This window comes from Erpetoichthys calabaricus, chromosome 17 (assembly GCF_900747795.2).
Source record: "Erpetoichthys calabaricus chromosome 17, fErpCal1.3, whole genome shotgun sequence".
Taxonomy (NCBI): Eukaryota; Metazoa; Chordata; class Cladistia; order Polypteriformes; family Polypteridae; genus Erpetoichthys; species Erpetoichthys calabaricus.
In genome coordinates, this window is record NC_041410.2 from 81,904,155 (window position 1) to 81,923,147 (window position 18,993).

The following is an 18,993-nucleotide window of genomic DNA, read 5'->3' on the forward strand; positions in this document are numbered from 1 at the left end:
GGACCGTTCCAAGTTCTTCTGTCCACACTACATGCAGTGAAAATGGAAGGATTGCCCGCCTGGATTCACGCCTCACATTGCAAGAGATGGCACCCTTGATTGCTGTGCTACTATGCTTTCTTTTCCCTTGTCTACTGCCCTGGTCACCTTGACTTTCCCGTTAGGAATCACCACATCAGTGCAGGTTGATTTCTGCTCTATTATCAACTGTGGGACTGGTCGACAAGCCCAGTGGACCTGGTCTGACAAATACGTGTGTATGACTGTTACGAAGTATTATTGGGGAAGTAACTGTGACACCTGGCAATGGGTTTTTGCTAACACTGGAACTGAGGACTGGGGTTCTCAACCTTTTGAGGCCCAAAAATACGGTTTGAAAAATCGATTTTCTATCATAAAAGGACATGCTTCTCATAAATGTGTTGACAACCATTGTAACCCCTTGATCATCATTTTGAAGAACTCCTCTTTACATGACTCAGGAACCTATATATTAGGGGCATATGTATCTGGAACAGACCCTTTAGGGAGATTTCAAATTAAGATTGACAATCCTGTTACTAACACCTCTCATTCTCCTGCACACACACCTGTCTCCCCAACTTCTGGTTCAGACTTTTCTTCTGTTAAGATTATGAATATTTCCACCCTCTCATCGACTTTTTCAATTGAAACTGGCTATGGCGATCAGAATCGTTGGTTACAGTGGGTATTATATTTGGCTAAGTAAGTAAATCAATCTGATTGCTACACCTGTACTACGGCCAGGCCACATTTGGATACTGTCCCTTTCCCTCTTTCTAATATTTCTGACCCTTTTGGTCTTCCTTGTCTCCTTGCCCTTTTTACCTCTCCATCCACACCAAAAGACTCTAACTGCATTACACTTTCTCTCCTCTTCCCCCCCACTCCTCAAATGACTCCCCCGATGTTCCAGTCTCATGAAGGCAATTATACCTGCTTCTCTAGTAATTATAGTTCCCCCTTCCGAGGTACTGATGTTGGTCATATCCCTTCTTCCTTCTGTTCCCAGACTTTCCAGGTTAACTCCACCTCATTTAATTTTACATTATCACTTTTCCTGTTGACACAGTCCACTCCGCGTGCTGATATTTGGTGGATGTGCAGTACATTAAAATTACTTGATATTCTTTCCCCTGTTTGGACTGGCACATGCGCATTCACCCAACTTGTTATGCCATTCCGCCTCCTCCCTTTGAATTCTCCTCGCGTGTCGTCCAGCTCTGCCCGACGTCATCGACCCCGCTCTGCTGACCCCTCCACATTCTCTCTTCACGGCCCTGGCGTTTACTTTGATTCCATTGGTGTCCCTCACGGAGTCCTTGATAAATTTCAAGCGCGAGATCAAGTTGCTGCCGGATTTGAGTCTATTTTCCCCCAAGTTACAATAAATAAAAATGTAGATTGGATTAATTACTTATATTACAACCAACAGCGTTTCCTGAATTTTACTAAAGAGGCTGTTGAAGGGATACATGAACAGCTTGATAGAACATCCCTTATGACCTGGCAAAATCGATTAGCATTAGATATGGTCCTTGCTGAAAAGAGTGGTGTATGTACTATGTTTGGTGATACGTGCTGCACTTACATCCCTAATAATACGGCTCCCAATGGATCAATCACCGTGCTTTGACAGGTTTAACTGCCCTTTCAAATGAATTAGCCACCACTTCTGGCATTTCTAGCCCCTGGGGCTGATGGCTCAGGTCAGTTTTTATTTCACTGGCCGTTGCTTTTATCATTCTGTTACTTGTGGCCTGCTGTGTAGTCCCCCTAATTAGATATCTTGTGTCCCAGTATTTCACTGCCTCCGTGCCCAAGGCTTATATGTTACACGAAGAATGCATGCTTCCCATTTCTTCCTCCTTTCCTTCCACTCCTTCCCCTTCTCCTACTCTTTCCCTTGTTACTCCTATGTCACCCATATTTTTGTTGGTTCAAAAAAGGGGGGAATGTAGAAGAAGAATGTTCTCCTCAGCACCATGTATTTTGTGTGTTTAGTAATTTAGAATCTTTATAATAACTATTTTGTAACTTGCCAGTGAGAGACGCTTTGGCTTATGAACTAACAAAAATATGTTATTCCAGGGTTCAGGAGAAATAGTGTCCAGATGAATAAAATGTAAGCTGTTTCTTGTTTTTCCCTTTCTCAGAGTGAATGTTTCAGGGACAAGGTCACAAGGCTGCAGAACTGTACATGTAGTTTATGCAAAGGCGTCTCTCCTGTGCTTAGCTTCCAAAACACAGATAATGCTTAGCTCAACAGACATATTGTTTAACTTTACTGTTTTGATAAGGATGTTCTTTCTGTCTTATTAATCATGAGATGCTGAAGTATAAAAAACCCCTCCTGGCTTTTGATCAGGGTTCAATTGAGCTTTGCGGCAATAAGTTATACTCTTTTGAATCTCTACTTACTGCGACTCCGAATGAATAAATAAAGTGAATTGAGAAAATATTATCTGTCTGCTTTTCAGTGTGCCTTTTTCGTCCACAGAGCAAATCATTATGATTTGTTAAGTTTGACACGATTGTATGGAATGTTGTTTTCTCCAAATGATATCAATGAAACAAAGAGCAAAGTGCATCAATATGACAGGTTGTATGCAAAGTTTATAATGAATTACATTTAAGTTATGCTGTTCATCCCAATATAAAAGGTCCCAGAATTGCGAATTAAGAGAACCTACCCTCCAGATACTGTCCCTCCTTGCAGCTCACAGAAGGACACTGGCCGTAAATTGGCATATTTCCATCAGGACAAACTCGGCAGTCTCGTGCCAGGGGTCCGTTGCAGGTTTGGCAGGAACTGTGACAGGACTCGCAACGCCAGCTGTTTGAGTCCTCATAGGTGCCATTCGGACATTGGTCTGCACAGATTCCATCTGACGGCGAGGATGTGGATAAAGTAGAATTAATTAATGAAAATCCCAAAGCATGCAAAATGTCCTGTAGAGGTTTATCACAGTCTCTCTACTTAATAACCATTTAATAGGTAGACAATAATTTAATTACATCAACTTTTTGACACTTAGACTGTAATTTAATCATTTACTAGAAATAAAAAGCAATATCAAATGCAAATAACATAACGTTATCTGATCCATTTCATCCAGTTCAGAGCTTTCATTGCCCAGAGTCTATCCAAACAACATCTGTCGCAAGTTTGAATTCAGAAATCATTAAAATTCCCATTATACACACTGCTGCACTGCAGAAGTAAATTAATCTTTTCAGAAAAAATTGTTATATTAATGAAATATTCATCTGATGATCACTAGAAGACGGTAACATTGATACGAGCACCAATTCTTAAAACTGACCCAATCTAATTCAGGATCTTTGGGAGCAAAGCAGGAGCAAGCCTTAGAAGGACCACCAGTCCATCACAGCTTAGAGGAGTATTCATCATAAAATTACAGATTAATAGGACATGTGTCTGGGTGTCTGTCTGGTTGCTGCATTTCTGTCATTCCAAGAGACACATCACAGATACTGTATATTTAGATAATAAAATGCCTTACATTTGTCTTTCCAGTGGATGGAGCAGCACAAATATTAACACTGTTTATACGAATCCCATTCTAAATGGCATTTAATAGAGGCATTGGTCATTCCAACAGTTGGCACATCACAAACATTAGCACTGCTTTTACTAATCCCATGCCAAATGGCCTATAACAGAGGAAAATGCATTACCTTTGTCATTCCAACAGACGCCGCATCACAAACATTAACATGGCTTTAACAAATCCCATACCAAAAGGCACATAACAGATTTCCATCATCATCATCATCTAATTCTTCCACGTGAAGCCAGAAAACCATGAGGACTGATTGAGATCATTGATGTTAGGTAGAATGCCCAGTGGGGGCTGGCCTGGTGGTCTTGCGGCCTCGGAAGCCCTACAGATTTTGTTTTTCTACTGTCCTCCCGGCCATTCAGACCTTACTTTATTCTTTGTTATTTAATATTTTTTATATATTTTTATTGTTTGTAAACTTTTCTTTCTTCATCTTGTAAAGCACTTTGAGCTAAATCATTTGTATGAAAACATGCTATAGAAATAACTGTTGCTGATGTTTGTTACATGGTCCTCTCCCATTTCACGGCTATATAATGTTTGGGACACAGCAATGGCAGGTCTATTAAAGCCGCCATATTTAGAGCGTTGGCGCACATCCCTTGCGTGCAATGACAGCTTGAAGTCTGCAATTCACAGACATCACCAGGTAAATTAAGAAAAAATTGTGCAGCTGCCACCAGCAGATGAGGTGGTATGCTTTGGCTCCTGAGCAGTTCCTTTTCATCTCAGGTTCCCAAACAGGCTCATTTTGTCAAAGACCTTTCTCCAGAATTCTGCAGACTCTTGTAAGTCCGTTTCCTCCATCTGGCTATCTGACATCTTCCAGTGTGGCCTCTGTGTTTCTGTTCCTGTAGTCGTTCTCCTGATAGTCATCTCTCACACACACATCTGTCTCCTGAAGACTGGATGGCTTTTTCTTGACCATAGTGAGGATTCTTTTGTCATGCGCAGTGGAGGTCTTCCTTGACCTACCAGTCCCTTTGCAATTACTGAGCCCACCAGAACGTTCTTTATTCTTCATGATATTCCAGATAGCTGATTTCAGTGATCCTAAGGTCTTACCAATGCCTTGAATGCTTTTCTTCTTGCTTTTCAGCCTCATAATGGCTTCTTTGACGTTCATTGGCACAGCTCTTATCCTCATGTCGAACAATGGCAGCTAGAGACTCCAAAGGATAGAAGCAAACCGAGGTCTCTTATGAATCAATTAAACCCACCTGAGGAATCACAAACACCCAGGATGCCAATTGTCCCAAACATTTCGGTGCCCTGAAATGGGAGGAACCGTGTAGAAAAAGTGTTGGTGTGACCAGAATGTTTGCAAATCCCCTTAATTGAAACTCCGCAATGTGAACTTTAACCACAATGTCTAATTTATTTGATTTGTAACTTTAAACTGTGGAGCAGAGGGAGAAATCAAGGAAAAATTGGGGTTTATCTCAAACATTGTGGAGGGCACTGTAGGTTAGGTAGAGTGCCTAGTGGGGGCTTTGGCATGGAACCCCTAAAGATTTGGGGTTTTTTTGTTTTTCTGTAGCTTTTATTTATTTATTTTTCTCTCTGCCCTGGCCTACTGATCATGTCTTTGGCCTGTCATTTAGAGAATAATAAAAAAAACAATTCTTTATTTACGGATTTTATTTCTCTCAGTTATATATCTGCTTTATGTAAGTGTTGTAGCAGTAGAGGTATCGATCCACCTCTTGAACCCTCAGGTACCACTCCAAACACCCGGTAAAAGTACAAGACTTCTTTATTTTGCAATAGTACAGTGCACCAAGCACCCTCCACTCCACACTACTCATATAACTACTAATCACTACAATAATCATAAATCCTCCACTCCCAGACACTTAGCCACCCTACCTCCCAGCTCAGCTCAGTGTACTGGGCTTTCCCAGAGTCCTTTATACACCCTGACCCGGAGGTGTTCCTGCCCAACAGTCCACAAGTCCTTATTCCTTCCGGGTCAGGGTAAACAGTCCTTATCTTCACCCCGGAAGCACGTCGTTTCTTCCTGTCACGGGATTATGACGCACTTCCGGGTTATAGGGCATATATGAGTCCACGGGCCTCCCGACAGCGACTCCCAGTGGTCCCCAAGGTATCCAGCAGGGCTGTGCATAAAAACTACATAGTCCATGAGGCCCTGCTGGAATTTGGGGCCCGTCCATGCTGTCGGGAGAGCTCCTCCTGGCGGCCTGGGGGTGAGGGCCGGAATATGAAGCCGGCAATCCATCACAGTGTGCATTTCCTATTTTAATGTACTATTAATGCATTATCGTTCTTATTTAATCTGTATTTCTTTGAATGTAATTACTTCTTTGACATTTTGTAAAGCACTTTGGGCTACACTGTTTTTATGAAAATGTGCTATAGAAGTAAAAGTTTCTGTTGTCAGAGATGCAAATTCTTACACTTAGAGGGCAATTGGGTGGCAGGATTTGCTCGAGGTCACACAATGAGCTGGTAATGTGGTGGCAAATGACACCAATTTGACCCGTGACCACATCTTTAGCTACGTATCCACCCACCCTGTCCTAGCTGTGCCACTTCAACCAGAATTAAAGAGACCATTTTGAAGGTAACGATAGATGCAGGTTGACATCAATTAAATTGTCCTTACCACTTAAATAGTAGCCATCCTGGCAAGAAAAACATTGTGTTTCTCCTCTGCAATCATTGCAGTGTTTTGGACATGCAAAGCACATGTGTCTTTCATTATCTTCATAGGTCTTCTGTGGGCAGCGGTGGCGGCACTGTTGTCTGTACCTACATTAGACAGAAATAAATAGTAGACATTAGGCGTTACTTTATGCTTTCTTTGTAATTATATTACTATGAGGTGCTTTAGTTTTACACATCTCTGTGCCTGTGTGGGTTTTTCCTCCATCATCTCTAAGGCACGTGGGTTAAGAAAGTCGTGCTGCCAGAATCTCACTTTGTAGTCTGCCTCATTGAGGTGTTGCCACGTGATTGGCTGATGAGATCCTTGCGTTAACGAGCAATTGAACAGGGGTACCTATTAGAGTGGCTGGTTGCAGATTTGGGCTCTTGTTCAGAAAGCGGACGCCACTTGATTGTTTCACACTAATTAAGATTAGGTATTTAAGTAGGTTTCACATTTCTGTTATCATTTTAGCCCTAAAATAGTGACTTAACATAAGGGAACCTATTTTATTGACCTTAAGGTTTGAGCTGCCTTTCCCAAGGCTTCTTCCATTTTTTATCCTGGAGTTTTTCCTTGTCTTCTTAGAGAGTCAAGGCTGGGGGGCTGTCAAGAGGCAGGGCCTGTTAAAGCCCATTGCGGTACTTCTTGTGTGTTTTGGGGCTAGACAAGAATAAATTGTATTGTATTGTTTGAGCGAGGGGAAGGCCGTCTCAAGTGGCGTCCAATTTCTGACCAAGACCCCAGAATTGAAGCAGGTAGCTCTTTTTCCTCCTCGCACACCTCATAACCAGGGCTGACACCATCATTGAGCCAGTCTGGCTCAGGGTAGATGTCTGGAAAGACGTTATTGTGTTTTTCTTTGAAACATTTTGTTGCTTTGCAGAAGGTGCACCAAATTTCAGTAGTGTATTTGTCCTTTTGTTACTATTTCTGATAGTCGTAATTCCCTGATGCTCTAGAACAGGGGTCTCCAACCTTTTTTCCCCTGAGAGCTACTTTTACAAAATGAAAATGGCCGAGAGCTACTCTTGTTTTCTAACATTTATTCTCATAGCTTATTTCCACCCAAACAAACTGAATAAGCTTGTTTTGTCCGAACATTTACAAAATGTTGGTGTCCACAACTCACATTTTGCATTAAAACATCACAAACAATATTTAGTTCACCTGCAAGTGCATTTTGAATGTTTGTATGCATTTTCTAGCATATCTCACACTATTGAATTAAAACATGAAGGCTGTCAAAACAAAACAATGCAATTACAAAAATACACAGATATGACTTATTCATTTGTCATTTAGTTCCATGTCACTGTTTCACTTTATTCACATGTCCAGTTGCATGTGTGTTGTGTTTTTTAGTTAGTGAGATGACTGGCACTGCATGGAGTTAACAAGAGAGGTACATGGTGGAGTGGAGCCACTTTGGGTCACTCTTATGGAGTCATTTCAATGTTCGTCTGTCAGTCTTGTTCTGAACTTTGATTTCATGATATTCATGTCAGACTCACAGAGTTATGGAGACCCAGACAAAGCAGACATTTTCAGAGCTGCTTGGTGAAGATTCTTATAGTTCTCTGGCTCTGCAATGCTTCAGAAATGCTGAGAATGCTGTTGAGACTTTAACTGCACATTATTTTGAAGTTTTACTAATATATAATATAGAAAATCCAATGTCTGTCTGTCTGTCCGCTTTTCAAGAGAGAACTAATTAACGGATTTAGATTGGTTTTTTTTTCTATAATTTGCTTGAACATTCCGGTTGATTTTGCGACTTCTCTCATTTCGCTGTGTATCACAGTTCACTTGGGGTATCGATTTATTTGCACGAATCCAAGAAACAGGCAATGGGCGGGGGGTTTGGGTGTGTGTGGATGTGCTGCTCCTCGCTCACTCGTCAGCTTCAGGGCAAGTTCCTTAACTCCTGTTTTGTCTTGGTAGAGTAATATGTTGCTCTACTTTCCCCTTTTGTATTATTAATAAGTAACCTTTGTCAAAATGCCTAATCTCACAGACTTACCACTGTTTATAAGGTACTAGCCAACCCGCAGCGTAACATACGCCGCATAATTATGTATTGATGGGTGAACACTTGCTGAACGACACAGTTGTCCAAATGGGGTGGGTTTGTGGATACCACTGTGAGTGAATGAAAAGATGGACCTCTGAAGGGAGCAACATACAATTGTCCGTGACTGAAAGCGGGATCGTCTGTGATGATGGAGGCCACACTGGTGAAAGTTACTTCGTCGGTAGGGATAAGTTTCAGCATTTGTTCATTAAGGTGCAGCGAGTCTTCATTGTTGACACTTAATATAGCTTGCGTACTAAGTTGTTCCGGAGTCACAGTTGAGAAACTCTTTTTTAATGTCTTTTAAGCACAGGGAAAAAAAATTAACATGTGAAACATCCGTAATGTAATAAGCCACCAAGAAAAGTAACATTGCAACAATGCACACTACGATCCGATCGCTGTAAACAGAAGTGAAAACAAAATCGAGGCCGGTGCATTCTTTAACTGCCGTGTAGTGCAATGGTAGTGCTGCTGTTTTGCAGTAAGGAGACTGTGGAAGATTTTGGGTTCGCTTCCCGGTTTCTCCCTGTGTGGATAGCGCTTTGAATACTGAAAACACCGGTATATCAATGTAATGAAGTATTATTATTCTTATGCGTCCAGCGCTCTCTCTCTCCCGCGCCTGTATGCGTGTGTGTGTGTCACTCGCTCTCTCTCGCTCGCTGCATGTGTTCCTGCAGGCATACCAGTAAGTGAATGAAAAGATGGAACTCTGGAGAGAGCAACATACAACTGTCCGTGACTGAAAACTGGTTTTGGCAGATACATGCACATCTTTTTGAAAGTTTGGCCCTGTGCCTTATCAATTGTCATCGCAAAGGCAAATCTAACAGGAAATTGTCTTCGTGTTAAAGTAAAAGGCAAATTATCCGCGACAAACTGTTTTACACGCTGCATACCAACCCGCGGCGTAGTATACGCTGCATAATCACGCTGCTTTTTTAATGTTTTTTAAGCAGAGGGAAAAAATGAACATTTGCAAAATCCGTAACGCTGCTTTCAGTAGGTACAATGCACACACGTTTAATTTGTCAGCCACTTTTTGCCAGCAGTCTTTTCTGGTTTGGGCTGCTTTTGCAGTGTTACCACTTGTGCATATTAAATCTTGAAATCCTTCAAGTAACTAATTAACTAACTAACAAACTAACACCCACCCAGCTTGTGAGAAAAAAATGTGCCCGTTCTTTCATCATTTTGTTGCAGCCTATCAAAGACTTGCTGATCATGTTTTCTAGACTCAATATACAGTGGAACCTCGGTTCACAACCATAATTCGTTCCAAACCTCTGGTCGTAAACCGATTTGGTCGTGAACCGAAGCAATTTCCCCCATAGGATTGCATGTAAATACAATTAATCCATTCCAGACCATACGAACTGTATGTAAATATATTTTTTTTAAAGATTTTTAAGCACAAATATAGTTAATTATTACACCATAGAATGCACAGTGTAATAGTAAAAACATTGAATAACACTGACATAAACACCCAGGCTCCCTGCTCAGCTGCATGGCATGTGCAGTGCATGCGCAGGCTCTCTCTCTCAGCAGCACGCGAGCCTCCCCAGCCCCCCCCCTCTCTCTCTCTCTCTCTCTCTCTCTCAGCAGCACTCGAGCCTCCCCAGCCCCCCCTCCCTCTCTCTCTCAGCAGCACGCAAGCCTCCCCAGCCCCCCCCCCCCCCTCTCTCTCTCTCTCTCTCTCATCAGCACGCGAGCCCCCACCCCCTCTGTCTCTCTGCTTCAGGCATTTCTCCCCTGTGTAGTGTGTGAGTGAGTGAGGAGAGAGAGAGAGAGCAAGCCAGTACGTTAGAGTAAGCGAGAGCAGGCTCGAAGGCAATGTGTTCCTGTGGTATAGCGGGTCCATAGCTCCCCTTCAAAAGGCCATTTTTAATCAGGCGACTGACAGTAGTGGAGTCAGGCAAAGAGAAGGTCAGCTGCAGAGAGAACGTCTCGACTGTTGCAGGGCCTGAAGCAGGTGAGACGCTAATGAAAAAGAGGCACAAGGCTTATTGGTTTTTAAAGACTGCTTCTTTCATTGTGTTTTAACTTCAGTTTTAAAAGATTGCGCGGCTCTCTCTTGCGCTGCCTGTGTGTGCCTCTGTCTCTCTCTGGCGTTGCCTCTCTGTGTGTGTGTGTGCGCCCCTCTGTCTCTCTGGCACTGCCTGTGTGTGCGCGGCTCTCTCTATCGCGCTGCCTGTGTGTGCCTCTGTCTCTGTCTGGTGCTGCCTCTGTGTGAACCAAGGTTCCACTGAGGTTGACTAATGAAAAGTCAACGTGGCTCAGAGCTGCAAGTGTACTGTGGCACAGACAAACAGAAATGACGGCATGTTTCCTTTGGCGTCGCGTCCGAGTTGGTGGGCGTGGCTCTGTGATTCTTTCGTCGTATCCAATGGTCTAAGAGTTGGTGGGCGTGGCTCCTTCCTGCATGCGCCATTGGCGTCTTACTTGTCGGCGGTTTAGTGAATCCAAGCCCCTTCCGGCGTGCTTTCCATGGTTGTCTTGCCTTAGTGAATTATATATATAGACTAGCAAAATACCCGCGCTTCGCAGCGGAGAAGTACTGTGTTAAAGAGGTTATGAAAAAAAAAGGAAACATTTTAAAAATAACGTAACATGATTGTCAATGTAATTGTGTTGTCATTGTTATAACTGTTGCTGTCTTTTATATATATATATATATATATATATATATATATATATATATATATATATATATATATTGTGGTACGCGGCTGGGGGTGGTGCCCAGCCGGGACGCCCAGGAGGACAGGAGGAGGGCTCATTCCTCCTCTGGACCACGAGGGGGCGGCCGCCCTGGTTCCTTTGAGGGCCACGGGTGCAGGGCTTGGAAGCCCAACCCTGTAGGGGCCCGTGGTCTCCGCCAGGGGGCGCCCCCATGCCTGAAGGACCCAGAACCCCAACACTTCCGCCACACCAGGAAGTACTGGGGGGAAGAAGTTTGGGAACACCCGGAGGGCTTCCGGGAACACAGCCGGCACTTCCGCCACACAAGGGAGTGTCTAGGGAGTGTCGGGGATCACCTGGAGCCCATCCGGGCACTTATAAAAGGGGCCGCCTCCCTGCAGAGAAGGACTGGAGTCGGGTGAGGAGTGGACAAGGTTGCGAGGCAGGAGAGAGGAGGCGGCCTGACGAGCAGGCAGAGACTGAGTGAGAGCCTGGATTTTGGGGAGATTGGTGCTTTGGCACTGGGTTTGTGCACTTGGACATTGTATTTATAATGTACAATAAACGTGTGGTGGACTTGAATATGGTGTCCGTCTGTCTGTGTCCGGGCAACTTATCACAATATATATATATATATATATATATATATATATATATATATATATATATATATATATATATATATATATATATATATATTATATATATAATATACACACACACATAAACATTTATATACATATACATATATATACATATCTACATATACACATCTACATATATATACACACATACATGCAGTTTTAATAACATAGAAATGAATATAAACATTAACATCATTATCATATGAGAATATGAAGTAATATATAAGAAGCACATTTCATATAAATATAAATTATTAAACAGTAAAATCTTCTTCTGTAATTTGCTACCGTGGCAATTTGTGTGTCTGTCCAGGATTTTAAATGACCTGTACCTCGCAAACCGTTTCACCTATACACTTGAAATGTGGTACACATATAGTACGTCACGTCTACTATCCGCTTTATGGGTGATGATTGTATTACTCTTTTTATGTTTATTTTATTTTATTGTAGAATCAACTCCTATCTGCGCACAGCAGGGCAGCCGTGGGCGGATGCGTATGGTGTATTCACTCCATGTTATCGTGCATTGCACTGTCAGTGGTATTTTCATAAAAGAATTTGAACAACATATAAGAAGCGTATAAATTATTAAACAGTAAAACATTAACATTTAAGAAGTAAAGTTACATTAAGTACTACTGCAGTGCCTTCGGGTATACCTCATTTTTTGTTTGCCCATTACATGCTTAAATGTATACATTTTTTGGTGCACCTACCAAATTGCGCGTCCCGTTTTGAATCAATACTGGACGGGATTTAGCCCGTATTTTTTTTATCATTTTTTTTTTAAAGCAGCGTCTCATGCAAATCATCCCACACGCATTTTATGAAGATGTCTCCTTTCCTACTTTTGATTGGGTAATACTTGATGTCATCGTTAGTTTGATTGGTGTTTTTAACTGTCCAGTGAGGAGGGCGTGTCTTTTAAGTACAGTCTGCAAAGTGTTGGCACTGAGATATGGCGTCAGCGCCATAGTTGAAGCCCCTAACGTTGCGGTCAGCAAGTCGGCTAACATCCGCCATGTGCCGTCTTTCAGTTGCGAGAAGCAGATCATAGAATGGTTGAAACTGTTGCCCCTAACGTTGCGCCACGGCGTGTGGTTCGTTTATACCTTGTGTGTTCTCATTAAACTTTTATCTCGCGAATATGTTATTGCAATCCGCAGCGGGAGCGTTTCTATAAACTTAATTTAAACTTACGTTTTACACCGTGCTTTCTTTCCCTTATGAACATGCTTGTATGCTTAACTCGCTCCGTTCTCAATTGTTTAATTAATTTTTTGCTCTTAGCTGTTCGCGGCTGTTCCTCCATTTCCCCCTACTTCGTTCTTTTATCTCGCGAATATGTTATTGCAATCCTTAACGGGAGCGTTTCAATAAACTGATTGAAAATATTTTTGCATTTACCTTTTTAGTAAAAGGCGAGCTTTTAAGCCTGAGAAATCAGCCCGTAAATGCACACGTTTAATTGCAAATGTGTTAATATATATGCTTACACAGTATTAAAAGACAGTCAAAAATTTACGTCATTTACCTTCGTTCCCGCGTGTGACTCGTGCTGTAAATCTCTTCCTTGTTTTTAGTTCACGTGATTACGTAGGAGGCGTGATGACGCGATACGTGACTCCGCCTCCTCCATTACAGTGTATGGACAAAAAATATGTTCCAGTTATGATCATTACGCTTTGAATTTCGAAATGAAACCTGCCTAACTTTTGTAAGTAAGCTGTAAGGAATGAGCCTGCCAAATTTCAGCCTTCCACCTACACGGGAAGTTGGAGAATTAGTGATGAGTGAGTCAGCGAGTCAGTCAGTCAGTGACGGCTTTGCCTTTTATTATTATAGATTATAGTATATACAGTAACTTATCCCCACCCTCCCTTCTATATCTATAACCTCAGGCAATTAGATGTAGTAAAAAGACAAGCAGAAGTTAAGTTACACATTAAATAATGTATTACTGATAATATTCATAAATAATAGCAAAATGCAAAGTACATTTGAATATTGGCAACCATACAACCTGATTAAATGGTGATATGTAGTTCAGGTGGCACACAGACTTGTAGTTACTTAAATGTCTCTAGTTAAGGCATCATTGGTGCTCAGCTTTCAGCCACATGTCTGTTCAAAATGGCTGCTGAGCTGTGCTCTTGATTGTGTTGTCTTCATCATCAGAGGTTAGCAAAAGAGATGCTTCTTTCAGATGTTGGTTAGTAAGAGCGAGATACTTCTACATCATCACAGGTTAGCAAGAGAGAGATTGTGAGGTTAAACACGTACATTTATAGATGTTCTGTCCAACCCCTACAGCCAATAGGACATCATGGTACTTAAAGGCCTCTGAGACAAGCCAATTCCAAACAGCCATACCTCCGACCAATGGGGGAATAGAACATCTTAACACCTGCCCCCAAACCATATGTTAAAGTACACCTTAGCCTACTTGCGAGGTGTAGAAATGACTTTATCAAAGAAACACTCGACAAACTGGTTTAAGACACATCGCCCAAATCCTGTTGTAAAATTCAAAGACACTCAGTCGTAAAAGGTGGGGGGGGGGCGTAAACACTAAATTACATTGCTTTGCCTAAATTACAAATAAAGACATCTATATATAATTCACTAAGTCCATGGCAAGAAAGACACATGCAAGACAGAGTCCCACCCACCAAATGGGATAGGACGACAACTCACAGAGCCACGCCCACCAACTTGGACGCGACAACTCACAAAACACGGTGTCCGACAACTCACAGAGCCACGCCCACCAACTCAGACGCGACAACTCACAAAACACAGCGTCATTCGCGTTCGTCTCTGCTACAGTCCACATGCACCTCTGAGCCACGTTGACTTTTCGGTTATGACGCACGACCGCGTCCGCCATCGCAAACTGTTTTACACGCTACATACAGCGATTCGCATCGGCAACAAACATGCTTCTTCTTAGATAGTCCTGCAGGAACACGGAAAACGTTTGTCTACACAATACTCCTTATTCCCCGGCCCACGTCCACCCTCGCTCTCCAGGCAACAAACACCGCGAAAGTCGCTTTCGTCTCCATGGCACACACACAACAGAGCCCCGTCCACCAACAATTCGCGCGAGGGCGAAAGCATTTGCCAAGAATGTTTTCATTAATCAAGAACGAAAGTCAGAGGTTCGAAGACGATCACATACCGTCGTAATTCCGATCATAAACGATGCCGACTGGCGATCCAGCGGCGTTATTCCCATGACTCGCCGGGCAGCCAGCATGTTTGTCGCGGATGTGAATCGCTGTATGCAGCGTGTAAAACAGTTTGTTTGTCGAACAGGGCACACAAGAAGCAGCACGCAAGACAGACCGTGTGATACGCATGATGGAGCCACTCACGCCAACTCACAGAGCCCCGACCACCAACAATTCACTAAGCAGCCGACCATGGCACACACACATCAGAGCCCCGCCCACCAACAATTCGCGAGAGAGCGAAAGCATTTGCCAAGAATGTTCTCATTAATCAAGAACGCAAGTCGGAGGTTTGAAGACGATCACATACCGTCGTAGTTCCTACCATAAATGATGCCGACTGGTGATCTGGCAGCGTTATTCCCATGATCCGCCAGGCAACCAAAGTCTTTGGGTTCCAAGGGGAGTATGGTTGCAAAGCTGAAACTTAAAGGAATTGACAGAAGGGCACCACCAGGTGTGGAGCCTTTGGCTTAATTAGACTAAACACGGGATACCTCACCCGGCCTGGACAAAAAGAACAATGAAAAGTCAACGTGGCTCAGAGGTGCATGTGGACTATAGCAGAAGCGAGACCGACTGAGGCGGTGTTTGGAAAATGAATAGTCAACGTGACTCACAGGTGTATGTGGACTATACACAGACAAAAGCAATTCAGGTGAGGAGTTGGGGGCGGGCACATGAGCAGGCAGTGTGTACTGAATGATGACTAAGAGATGACTGTTCACCCATCAATACATCGTCCTCACTGGGCGTCCTTCCCCTCACACCCAATTCCACCCTCCACGTGCGCCCGCCATCCAGTCCCGTCCTTCGCTCTGGGAGGTGGGGGCGTGGCGGCGGTCCTCCAGTTTTCCGTCACAGACAATTGTATGTTGCTCTCTCCAGAGTTCCCTTACAGTCGTATCCTCAAACCCACCCCATAAGAAGAAGCATGTTTGTTGTGGATGTGAATCGCTATATGCGGCGTGTAAAACAGTTTGCGAGGGGTATCCCATGGTCTTACAGTTGGTGGGCGGGTCTCTGTTAGTTGCTCTTGCGAGCGGGCACATGACCAGGCAGTGTGTATGCTTCGAGAGCGAGGGTGGACGCGACAGGACCATCTAAGAAGAATCATATTTGTTGCGGATGTGAATCGCTGTATGCAGCGTGTAAAACAGTTTGCAAGGGGTATCCCATGGTCTTAGCAGTGTCTATGCTTCGATGTGAATCGCTGTATGCAGCGTGTAAAACACTGTATTTTGTATGTTGCCCTCTCCAGAGTTACATCTTTTCATTCACTTACAGTCGTATCCTCAAAACCAACCCCATTTGGACAACTGTGTCTTTCAGGAAGTGTTCACCCATCAATACATAATTATGTGGCGTATGCTACGCCGCGGGTTGGCTAGTACAAAATATTTATCAAGTTATATGTAAAATCTCACATCACAACAACTCCGCTTAGCTAGTGAACAAGAAACCAATTGAATTCAACTTTGTTTGATATTTAAAATAAAGTGTTACTTAGGTCTTGATGAGTTTGAATAGATAGATTGCAATTCAGACTGTGGATCGTGGTTTTGTGTTAAAAGGATCGTGATATGATTTTTTTGGAAAGATCGCCCACCCCTAATTTGACTAATCAAGTTTTCAAGTTTATGTACGATTCATTAACCCTTTGGTGAGCTACTTGGAAAGGGGTTGCGAGCTACCAGTAGCTCGTGAGCGACGTGTTGGAGACCAGGGGTATCGAACTCCAGGCCTGGAGGGCCATAGTGGCTTTTCCTATCAGTGACCAGGTTTCCATGCTAATTAATTTCTTTTCCCTTCATTTTAATAGCCCGTGTTTCTTAAGGATTCAGTGCTCTGAATTGATCCTTTTCTTCATTAAATGACAGCCAAACAGAAATGAGACATGAAACGAGCTGACAAGTGAACAGCTAAATTGGGGCTTCAAAATTGAACCAGTTTCATTCCAATCACTTACTTAATGAGAAGCCGATTCTTGCTGGTAATTAAACTCGTTATTTAATTCCACAGCTTGTTGCTGCTGTCATTCTGCTACAGCAGACATTTCCAAAACTGTTGATTTTCTGTTTTTTCTAAGAACGGCATCAAAATGTTTTGGTGACCTGAGAGATCAACCTTACCGAGACCTCCACCTTTCTTTAAGTTTCAGATATTGTGTGACGGACACAGGTGAGCTGGTCATGTGGTGGCTTGTTTCTTGTCTCATTATTGTTTGACTGCTAATTAAGGAGGAAGAAACAACTAAGGGGCCTGAGTCAAGTTAATTAAAACTAAGGCAAAAGAAGTTAATTAGCAGCAAAAACTGGTCACTAATGAAGAAGATGGTTAGAATGAAAACCTGCAGCCACTGCAGCCCTCCAGGACAGGAGTTCGACGCCCCAGCTCTAGAGGTTGGCACTGTGTCTTAATGCCTTTTTTCTTTCTCCCTCTGTTATGACATCACTGATGTCACTGCTGGTGTCCGTCCACCTGCACTTGTCCCTTCCTACCAGGTCTTAAGACTGGAAGATCAGCCATCTTGAGGCAGTTCAGTTGAGAACTCATGTCTGGAAAGACATCTCCATAATGATTGCTTGTTTTATTCCTTTATTAAAATTTCGATTATATCAGGTGTGGGGACGCCCCTTCGCTATATGTTCAGGGGGAGCAGCCATGGACTGTGCAATACCTCCCCCAGGATGCTAGATGGCCGCCCCCCTGGGTTGGAGCGGTGTCTCAGTTTCCCGCAGGGCTCCATGGGAACTGGAGTTGGGTGCAGCCCTGTTGGGTCCTGCAAGCGCCGCCAGTGGGTGCTGCAGCTAGGACTCCAGAGCCCATATGGGCGGCATATTCGTCACACCCGGAAGTGCAGCTGGAACACTTCCGGGTGGACAATTAAAGGAGCCACTCAATGGCCAGAGTTTGGAGGAGGTGCCAAAGAAGAGTGTGTTTTGGGTGGTTTTGGTGTACTAGGGACTGTGTTGTGTCTGCGGGGATAACGGAGAAGAGGTGCCCCACAGGTGAAGAAAAATAAAACTTCTTGGTTTTTACAAGGACTCTGGTGTTAATCTGTGTCAGGTCAGGCGCCTATATAGCGCCTTTTTACACAGGTCACCATGATGGTGCCCCAACTCTCTTTATCATAGTCTGTCTATTCTCTTACGATATACAGTATACATGTACAGATAGATAGATTGATAGATAGATAGGTATGGCACAAAAATAAAAATCATTGAAATTCAAAAATGAAAGAAAATGAATTAAGCAGATGACAAACACATTTCTGACACATCAGACAGCACAATGTTAAAAGCTACGGGACATGTACCGCAGGAGTTAAAATGGTCTTCACAGCTGTCACATTTTCAATCCTTGCTCTTGAATATTCCGGTTTGTCAGATGGCATACAGAAGCCAACTCACTAGACTGGTAGGAAATGAACAGAGGGAAACCTCCCGAGAAACTTTGAAACGATTGTTGAAGGTGAGTGGAGGGAAACTGTAGTCAGTCAAATCGGTGAAGTGTTTCAGCACAAAGAACATCAAGAGTAACTCGATGAGGCGTCTCTGAAATGCTTCAAGCGAGCTAAATGTAAACTGATCCCACGACAACATGCCTTGACTTGAGCCATACAAATGATTGTTGTAAACTACTCTATCATTTAGGTGAAATAAAAGATTTCAGTGATAAGTGCATTATATTATACTAGCATAATGCTTCGCAGCAGAGAAGTACTGTAGTGCGTTAAAGAAGTTATGAAAAAGAAAAGGAAACATTTTAAAAATAACGTAACATGATTGTTTGCATGTTCTCCCAGTGTCTGCGTGGGTTTCCTCCGGGTGGTCCGGTTTCCTCGTACAGTCCAAAGACATGCAGGTTAGGTGGATTGGCGCTCCTAAATTGACCCTAGTGTGTGCTTGGTGTGTGTGTCCTGCAGTGGGCTGGCATCCTGCCTGGGATTTGTTCCTGCCTTGCCCCCTGTGCTGGCTGGGATTGGCTCCAACAGACCCCCGTGACCCTGTGTTAGGATATAGCGGGTTGGACAATGACCAACTGACTGACTGACTAAATACTATGT

General features: G+C 43.2%; 1 protein-coding gene across 1 annotated transcript in view; it reads right to left on the minus strand.

The window, feature by feature from the left end:
* LOC114667866 (proprotein convertase subtilisin/kexin type 5) overlaps positions 1-18,993 on the minus strand; it is a 102,545-nt gene that overhangs the window by 52,341 nt on the left and 31,211 nt on the right. The window contains exons 5-6 of the mRNA XM_051920285.1: positions 6,238-6,383; positions 2,715-2,909 (exon numbers count right to left, since the gene is read on the minus strand). Coding sequence (XP_051776245.1) covers positions 2,715-2,909; positions 6,238-6,383 — 341 coding nt within the window. The remainder of the gene's footprint in view (positions 1-2,714; positions 2,910-6,237; positions 6,384-18,993) is intronic.